At 40.8% G+C, this 9,749-nt stretch overlaps 1 protein-coding gene across 1 annotated transcript; it reads left to right on the top strand.

Moving 5' to 3' along the window:
* Nucleotides 1-608: 608 nt before the first annotated feature.
* LOC140565023 (NLR family CARD domain-containing protein 3-like) lies at nucleotides 609-9,362 on the top strand. The gene is made up of 7 exons (XM_072690765.1): nucleotides 609-668; nucleotides 3,249-5,171; nucleotides 6,044-6,217; nucleotides 6,317-6,490; nucleotides 7,094-7,267; nucleotides 8,666-8,712; nucleotides 8,821-9,362. Exons 1-7 carry the CDS (start codon nucleotides 625-627, stop codon nucleotides 9,360-9,362), a joined length of 3,078 nt encoding a protein of 1,025 aa, XP_072546866.1. The 5' UTR covers nucleotides 609-624.
* Nucleotides 9,363-9,749: the final 387 nt, after the last annotated feature.

Here is a 9,749-nt window from a genome sequence, read left to right as displayed (position 1 = left end):
CTCCTACACTCAGACTAAAGAAAGAACACTTTACTCTCATGTGTATCATCTGCTTTTAGGGTAAATCCTGCAGAACCTCCAGAACCCAGCTGTGTGTCTGTAAGGAGTGACTGGTCCATCGAGCATCCTCCTAAATTCAGCAGTGGAGGAGGAGAACCCAGCTGTGTGTCTATGAAGAGTGACTGGTCCATCGAGCAGCCTCCTAAATTCAGCAGTGGAGGAGGAGAACCCAGCTGTGTGTCTATGAAGAGTAACTGGTCCATCGAGCAACCTCCTAAATTCAGCAGTGGAGGAGGAGAACCCAGCTGTGTGTCTATGAAGAGTGACTGGTCCATCGAGCAACCTCCTAAATTCAGCAGTGGAGGAGGAGAACCCAGCTGTGTGTCTATGAAGAGTGACTGGTCCATCGAGCAGCCTCCTAAATTCAGCAGTGGAGGAGGAGAACCCAGCTGTGTGTCTATGAAAAGTGACTGGTCCATCGAGCAGCCTCCTAAATTCAGCAGTATAGGAAGAGAACCCAGCTGTATGTCTATGAAGAGTGACTGGTCCATCGAGCAACCTCCTAAATTCAGCAGTGTAGCTGCTCCATCTAACCAAGAGTTATTGTCTTTCAGTGAAACACTGATGAGTAATGAAGCAACAGAACTTTACAACAGTTGTAAGAAAAGGTAAGGGAACTATTTGGAATTACCTGGATTTTGGCACTGATTAAAATGTGGTCTGATCTTATCTAAGTCACAATTACAGACAGTTATAGACTTTCTCTTTTTTTCTCTTGAATCAGTCAAGGCCCTGACCTTAACATTATTGGGATGCTAAAATCCCCTTATAATCTATTATTACTTGTCATATTCGATCAAATTTGCATCATTATTAATAATATACAGAACCACTTTATATGATTAGAATGGCATGGAGAGAAAAGATGACCAAAGAGCACATGAAGCAGATGAGCATATTTTCTACTAAAATCACTGCAGCCTTCTGCAGCTTAGCCTGATGTAGCCTAGCCTGCACTTGTGGTGTGCATGGACTGAAACTGGATGCTCACTTGTGTATAATTAAACACATTAGGGGGGTTGCTGCAAAAGTGACTGTCTTTAGGTTTTGAGTCTCAGAGAGGTGACTTGCTGCTGGAGGCTGGAGTTACCAGCTTCATTTCAGACAGTTCAGAGAAGTGAAACACTTGGTTCACCAGGGATAGATCCCGCTGAACCAGAGTGTGGTTACATGCACTTGTTTCATATATGCTTGCCACCTACTTGAAATGTTTTTTGTAATGTAATTTTACAGCCCTCAGTGTTGTAATCAGTCGAAATGATGGAGGGCATTAAGGGTTTTCTATCATTGTTAGAATAATGTGTGTGAATGATGTAAATATTTGGTTAACCCAACCTCTAAACTCTGCTCTAAACTGCCAGAGTACATAACAGTTTCTGAACATATATCTACTCAGTTAGCCTCCAGAAATTGGACCAGTGTTTGTTGAACGGTGTAATGAAGTTCATCAGAGAGAGCAGAGCTACTAAATTCAGTACTAATCACACTGTGTGCATTGCGTGAAGTTTATGTCCTCCTGCTTCACTCATTTCTCATTTATTTAGAAACACTATACAAGCACACTTTTCAGGAGGGCTTTATACCCCTTAAGCCCACTCCTGGCATTAGTCATGGTGTCAACAGGTGCCTATTGTAATGGCAGTACTTCTCTACAGGGAATAGAAAAGCTGCATTTGCACATCTGTGTCAACAATGGGTTCAACGTATAGTTGCTAAATGTATTCATTAGAAGGGGTGTCCACAAACATTTGGAAATACAGTGGGTGAAATAAGTATTGAACATGTCACCAATTATTTAGGTAATTATATTTCAAAAGGTGTTATTGACATGAAATTCCAGATATAACAACCCATCCAGGATGTCCATAAATAAAAAAGTTTTGTGTAATAATGAGAAATGACACAGAGAAAAAAGTATTGAACACGCTTACTGAACTTTATTTAATACTTTGTATGGAGAATTTAATTCTCCCGTATGGAGAAACTAGAAGCATGGATTGCTCAGGTGTGCTTTTGGCCTTTCTACACAAAAACTCTTCAAATTCTGTGGGCTTCTTCTATTTCTTTTATGGATTTTCAATTAGATTTAAGTCAGGTGATTGGCTGGGCAATTCTAGCAGCTCTATTTTCTTTCTCCGAAACCAAATGAGACTTTTCTTGGCTGTATGTTGCTGTGTCTTGCTGAAATGTCCATCATTTCATCTTCGTCATCCTTGTTGATGACAGCAGATTTTTATCAAGAATATCTGCATACATTTTTACATTAATTCTTCCTTGAATTATATGAATCGTGCCAGTCCTGTATGCTGAAAAACAGCCCCACACCATGATGTTCCCACTTCCAAACTTCACTGTTGGTATGGTGTTAATGGGGTGATATGCGTGCCTTTTGACCTCCAAACATGGTGTGTATAATGCATCCAGAGTTCAATTTTGGTCTCATCTGACCAGAGGATATTCTCTCAGTATTTCACACGCTTGTCTTGAGCTAAACTTTAAATGTTTTTCAGCATGCTTTTTCTTCTTGCATGGTGAGCATGCAGGCAGACCATGGCGGTTGGGAGCATTACTTATTGTTTTCTTTGAAACAATTGTACCTGCTGAATCCAGGTATTTCTGTAGAACTCCACAGGTGGTCATTGGCATTGACTCTTCTGATAATCCTTTTCACTCCTCTGTCTGAAATCTTGCAGGAAGCTCCTGGTAATGGCTGGTTTATGGTGAAAAGATTTTCTGTGCCATCAGTAGGTTTTGTAACAATAAGGCTAGGAAGGTCTTGAGAGAGCTCACTGCTTTTACCCATCATGAGATGTTTCTTTTGTGGCACCTGGGTAATAAGACACCTTTTTATAGGCCATCAGTTGAAGCAGCTGATATTAATTTGCAGGTGGCAGGATTGCTTTCTAATGTGACTTTCCATGGCTTTTTGCACCTCTCTTTCTTCATGTGTTCAATATTTTTTCCATGTGTAATTTCTCATTATTATACATAACTTTTTATAAACATCTGCGATTGGATTTCTTTGCATGTGTGATTTCTTTGATGAGTCTCAGTTTCCTGAACGTTTAGTTTTCCATTGTTCCTTTCACATCAGTTGTCAATGACAGTGATAACTAATGTGTGAAACAATTCAGCAGATTAATATTTTGTGTTTCTGATCTTTGTGTTGTTGTGTTTGACCCAATCAGGCAGAGTTCCACAGAATCAGCTCTTAACATGCACACTCTGGTGGGGGGACCTGGAGCCCTGCAGCAGGATTCTCAACAAACAGTGGATGATGTTCTACACAGAGTCATAAAGAGACACAAAAGCAGCATGAAGAGCAAGTACGAGAGCTTCTTTGAGGGAATCAAAACAGAAGGGAACAGAACCCTCCTAAACAGGATTTATACACAGCTCTACATCATAGAGGGAGAGAGTAAAGGAGTGAATGAAGAACATGAGGTTCTACAGATGGAGAAAACACTCAGGAGACACAGAGAAGATACTCCAATCAATTGCTCAGACATCTTTAAACTTCTACAAGAGCAAAAAAGTCTCCAATATGAAGAACAAGAAAATAAAGGATCAAAGATTCCAGATCTCAGGATCGTGCTGACTAAAGGCATTGCTGGAATTGGGAAAACTGTCTCTGTGCAGAAGTTCATTCTGGACTGGGCCGAAGGAAAAGCCAATCAGGATGTAGATTTCATGTTTGTTCTTCCATTCCGGGAGCTGAACTTGATTAAAGACCATCAGTACAGTCTTCATGGACTTCTGTGTGACTTCCATCCTGAGCTTAAAGACCTGGATCCAAAGATCTATGAGGAGATCAAAGCTGTGTTCATATTTGATGGTCTGGATGAAAGCAGAATTCCACTGAACTTTGAGTGTGAGAAAGTATCTGACATCACCATGACATCATCAGTGGGTGTGTTGATGACCAACCTCATCAAAGGAGAGCTGCTTCCCTCTGCTCTAATCTGGATAACCTGTCGACCAGCAGCAGCCAATCAGATCCCTCCTAAACACATCAACCGTGTGACGGAAATCCAGGGTTTTAGTGAACCACAGAAGGAGGAGTACTTCAGGAAGAGGATCAGTGACCAAGACCAAGCCCAGAAAATCATTTCCCACATTAAGACAGTGAGGAGCCTCCACATCATGTGCCACATTCCTGTCTTCTGCTGGATCTCAGCCACTGTGCTTCAGAGAATCATCCAAAAACCTCACTCAGAAATCCCTAAAACTCTGACTGAAATGTACTCCCACTTCCTGATCACTCAGACCAACATGAAGAACCAGAAGTATGAGGAGAAAGATGAGAGAGACCCAAAGAAACTGCTGGAATCCAACAGACCCGAGCTTCTGAAACTGGCTGAACTGGCTTTCAAACAGCTGATGAAGGGCAATGTGATGTTTTATGAAGAGGACCTGAGAGAGAGCGGTATTGACGTCACTGAGGCCTCAGTGTATTCTGGGGTTTTTACTGAGATCTTTAGGGAGGAATGTGTGCTTTACCAGAGGAAGGTCTACTGCTTTGTTCATCTGAGCTTTCAGGAGTTCCTGGCTGCTGCTTATGTGTTTCACTGCTACAGGAGCAAGAAGATGAAGGAACTGCAGTGTTTTAACCAAGAACACAGAAAATGGCCTGATTATGTTCCACTGGATGATTTGCTGATGGGAGTTGTAAATAAAGCTGTAGAGAGCCAGAATGGACACCTGGATCTTTTTCTTCGTTTTCTTCTGGGCATCTCACTGGAGACCAGTCAGAGACTCTTACAGGGTCTACTGACATGCACACACACACACTCAGAGAAAACCACAGAGTACATCAAGAACTTGATCAAAGGAGATAATCAATATCAAAGATCTCGCAGACCACTTTCTACTGAGAGATCCATCAATCTGTTCCTATGTCTGTCTGAAATGAATGACCAGTCTCTCTCCAGAGAGATTCAGCAGTATCTAAAATTAGAAGTAAATCTCTCTCCTGGACAGTGTTTAGCACTAGCCTGCATGCTTCTGACCTCAGAGGAGGTGGTCGAGGAGCTGGACCTGAAGAAATGCAGCACATTAGAGGAGAGTTATAGGAGACTAATCCCAGCTGTGACTGTCTGCAGAAGAGCTGTGTGAGTTTTGTATCTGCATTAACAAAATGTCTATTTTTTGTAAAAAAAAATATATATAAAAAAGCATAAAAGCATTTACCTAGTTCCTTAAATATCTAGAGGTTCTTCAATTTGAAACTATGGAGGAACCATACGGGTGGCAAAGAAGGCACAACAGTGTCTCTACTACCTTTGGTATGAACTCCTGCACACTCAGGACATTCCAGACCTGCATTGTAGAGAATATTCTGACAAGCTGTATCACCACCTGTTACAGAAGCTTCCAGACCTTTACGTTTATACACCAGATGCTGTCTGAGGAAGTCAAGGAGGATTATTAAGTACTCCACCCACCCAAGCCACTGCCTGATCTCACAGCTGCCCAGCAGTTCCAAGACAGCTTCTACCCCCAAGCAATTAGTCTGCTGAACAGACAGTAGCGCAGTGTACTAGTCCACAGTTCACAAGTTATCTCACTTGTCTCATCTCACCTCCACCCCATAAAAACACACTCTGCACCCTGCACTTACTTGAACTGTTCCTCTGCTATGTTACACTGCACTTACAGATTTTCCCCAACTCACTCCTTATCCAGTGTCTTTTGTAAATAGTAATGTAAATATTTCAGCTCATATATTAAACCTGTACTTTCACACTTTTAAGCCGTGCAATATTGTACATCGAGAGTATGTGTAGTCAATGTATAGAGTAAGTTAATGTGTATATGCAGTATTTATTATTTCTATTTTGTATATGTGTTTTTTTTTAACTTGAGGGACTATGTACTACGTTTTTCCACTCACCTTTACACCTGTTAATGTTATGTGACAATACATGTGATTTGAATTGATCTGATTTGTGTTACTATGTTTTTTATGTGTTTTTTTCTGCAGACTTGCTGGTTGTGATCTGACCAAAGACTCATTGAAAGCTATGTCATATGCTCTACAATCAGTAAACTCCTCCCTGAAAGAGCTGGACCTCAGTTACAATGACCTGCAGGATTCAGGAGTAGAGCTGCTCTCTGCTGGACTGAAAAGTCCACACTGTAAACTGGAAACACTCAGGTCAAACTTTAATGAATTGACTTGAGGCATATTGTCTAATGTCTAAACCACAAAATATGCATTGTGTATTTTTGAAATGTAATTTCTCTTTTTTTTCAGACTAGTAATGTGTAATCTCAATATAAAGTCCTGTATAAATTTGGGATCAGCTCTACAGTCAGTAAACTCCTCTCTGAAAGAGCTGGACCTCAGTAGCAATGACCTGCAGGATTCAGGAGTGGAGCTGCTCTCTGCTGGACTGAGGAGTTCACACTGTAAACTGGAGATACTCAGGTGAATCTTCTGTAAATTACACAAGTAAACTACATGTACAGGTGCAGGAACTATTGACTATTTTGTAGAATACAAATACAGATTACAGATACAGAAGGTACAAACATGGAATCAAAACAATACAATAAATATGATAACCACAACAGACTTAGTAAACAGACAGGACAGTGCAACCTTGTCCTTGTGTGTTAACAAGTCTGACATCTTGGGAGTAGAAGTTGTTGCAGAGTCTGGTAGTGATGGCTTTGAGACGCCTGAACCTTCTACCAGCCAGCAGCAGTGAGAAGAGTCTGTGTGAGGGGTAAGTAGGGTTGTTCACGATGCTGTTGGCTTGGCAGCTGCAGCACATGTCCCTCTATAGAACATGAAGGGGGAAGATGAGCTTTCTCTCCTTTATGAAGCTGGTGTTGAGGGTCCAAGTGAGGTTTACCTGATTATTTCCACAGCAGACTTGTTGATGTCTTGCGGGGGGTGGGTGCCTCATACTCTCCTGAAGTCAGCAACCATTTCAGTCAATAATTAGTGTTTATTCCATATAAATCAAAATTCATTAAATATTTCCTGTTTGGTGTGCCATAATGTGTGTATGTATGTGTTTTGCAGATTGTCAGGATGTATGGTTACAGAGAAAGGCTGTTTATCTCTGGCTTCAACTCTAAAATCAAAGTCATCCTACCTTAGAGAATTGGATCTGACCTGTAATCACCCAGGAAAGTCTGGAATGAAGCTGCTCTTTGATCTACAGGAGGATCCACACTGTAAATTGGAGAAACTGCTGTGAGTTGTAGTCTTACTGTACCAGATTCATAAAACACCTTATGAGAGTTTACGATGTCCTCAACAAGCAATGCTTTGGTGATATGTTTTTTATACATGACTGTAACTGAAAATAACTTCAACAGTTAATATGATGTCACCAGGATATAGTGAACAGTATGGGATCCAGGTGTAGCTGTAGCTCCTCTCTGTTCTCTCATTTTCCCTTAGCGTTCTCTTTGTGCCCAAAGACACCAAGTCAACAAATCTGTACCCTGTACTTCTGCGGATAGTCCTCCAACCCCAAAGTGACTTCTAACTTTCCTATGCCAGCATCTTTTTTGAGCACATTTGTGAGGGCTGTTCTACCTTTGCATACATTTGACCTAAAATCTTGGACACACTCAACAAGGCTCTCCCTGAATTCTCCTTAATGTCTTCCTTACATCCTTCATCTTCTAGACGATTTATTTGACGATTTATATATCTTGTGCTGTTAGGGCATCTGCTTGTCATAGAAGAAGGATGCTCTGTCCTGCTACCTTGCCTGAGTTCCACTGCATTGCACTGTATTTTGTCTCATTCAAAGCTTCTCTCCCCCGTGACAAGGCTTTTGCACTCTTTTCCCTTTTGCTGCATCTCAATTCTACTATTCGCTAAATTGAGGGCTGGAGTTAGGTGTAGGGTTACATTCAATAGACTAACATTTACAACTTACAACAGTTGCAGTAAATAGGCATTCAGCTGAATGTTAGTTGAATGTCAGGTGAGCATCTATGAGGACTACCAAGTAAAGCGTTACCTAAAGGTTAATTTGAGTTAAATTGAGCACAATCACTGGAGTTGCCTTACAACCAACATACATTCAAATTTCTGCACAAAACAACCACAACAAAATTACAGTTTCAGAGACTTTATACAAATCCAGAAATGTCTGACTTAATGATTAAAGTTCAGGAACACAAAAACTAACCTTTATGTATTTTTAGACCAAAACTGTCACAAACTATCTTTGGCTATAGCGGTACTGCACATGACAGGAATATGAGTGTACCCAGTTGTGTACTAATTAGTAAAACGAACTAGTTTTTGAATATGTAGAATAAACAGAGGTTAAACCTCTTTGTCTAAATTCTGAAGGTCAATTTTTCTTGTGTGTGTTCTCTAATCCCCCCTGTGTTGACAAGAGTCTGAGGGAATGTGTTTATTAACCACCGGAGTTCCTGACCACTCAGGTGGTTAATAAATAAACAGAAATGAGGGTGTTCTTCAACAATGTTCTTCTCAGAAGAATTATTATTACACATTATTGAGACAGTTAATTAATAACATTTCATTAATAACCAAAACCTAAAACCTTCTGCCTTACCTTTTACCATCTTAACCAATGGCATGTGTATGTGTGTGTGTGTGCTTTAGGGTGCAACATGGAGGGATAAACAGGATGAAACCAGGAGTAAAGAAATGTAAGACACACACACATACCCAACCTCTCTTATACACATATATGTTTCTTCCTATTTAGTGTGTGTGTGTGTGTGTGTGTGTGTGTGTGTGTGTGTGTATGTGTGCAGATGCCTGTCAGCTCACTCTGGACCCAAACACAGCACACACACTCCTGTCTCTGACTGAAGAGAACAGAAAGGTGGAGTGTGTGAGAGAGGAACAGCCATATCCGGATCATCCAGACCGATTTAAATATTGGCCTCAGGTTCTGAGTGTGGAGAGTCTGACGGGACGCTGTTACTGGGAGGCTGAGTGGAGTGGAATGGGCACTGCCATAGTCGTGTCTTACAGAGGGATCAGGAGGAAAGGGGATGGTTATGACAGTCTATTTGGATTCAATGATCAGTCTTGGAGTCTGAGACGCTTTGATGATATTTGCTGTGTTTTTCACAATGAAAAGAGCATTGGTATACGTCTCCACCCACACCAGTCTGGCGGAGTAGGAGTGTATCTGGACTGGCTGAACGGCACTCTTATCTTCTATGGTATCTCACCTAACACACGCACACTTTCCCACATATACACATTCCACACCACATTCACTGAGCCGCTCTACGCAGGGTTTTGGGTTTATCATGGCTCCTCAGTGTGTTTGAGTGAGATACAATAACCCCCACATGAGGTCTGGACTAATGGCTGGTTATTGAGAGTGTGTGTGTTTGTGTGAGAAGGAGCTTTCAGTGCTGTATAAAGATGAATTCTCTGAAAATGTGCTTTTATTGAAAGAAAAGTTTGTTACAATTTCTATATAATACAATGAATTCCATATAATGTAATACTCACTGTTTTGGAATTAACCTATTCATATACAATATTTCTATGCAGAAATTAAAACAAAAGTGTTTTAATGTAAATGTTCCACTTTGCTTAATACTAAAAACATATTTCCAGAACCAACAAAACAATTTCTCATCCTCCTTTATTCTGTTATACCAGCTTGATCAAGTTTTGGGTAAAGTCAGACAGTGACAGACAGTTCTCCTGTTTATCTCAAACA

This window comes from Salminus brasiliensis, chromosome 11, assembly GCF_030463535.1.
Source record: "Salminus brasiliensis chromosome 11, fSalBra1.hap2, whole genome shotgun sequence".
Taxonomy (NCBI): domain Eukaryota; kingdom Metazoa; phylum Chordata; class Actinopteri; order Characiformes; family Bryconidae; genus Salminus; species Salminus brasiliensis.
The sequence above is the reverse complement of the archived record's forward strand: the minus strand, read 5'-3'. Positions and strand labels throughout refer to the sequence as shown.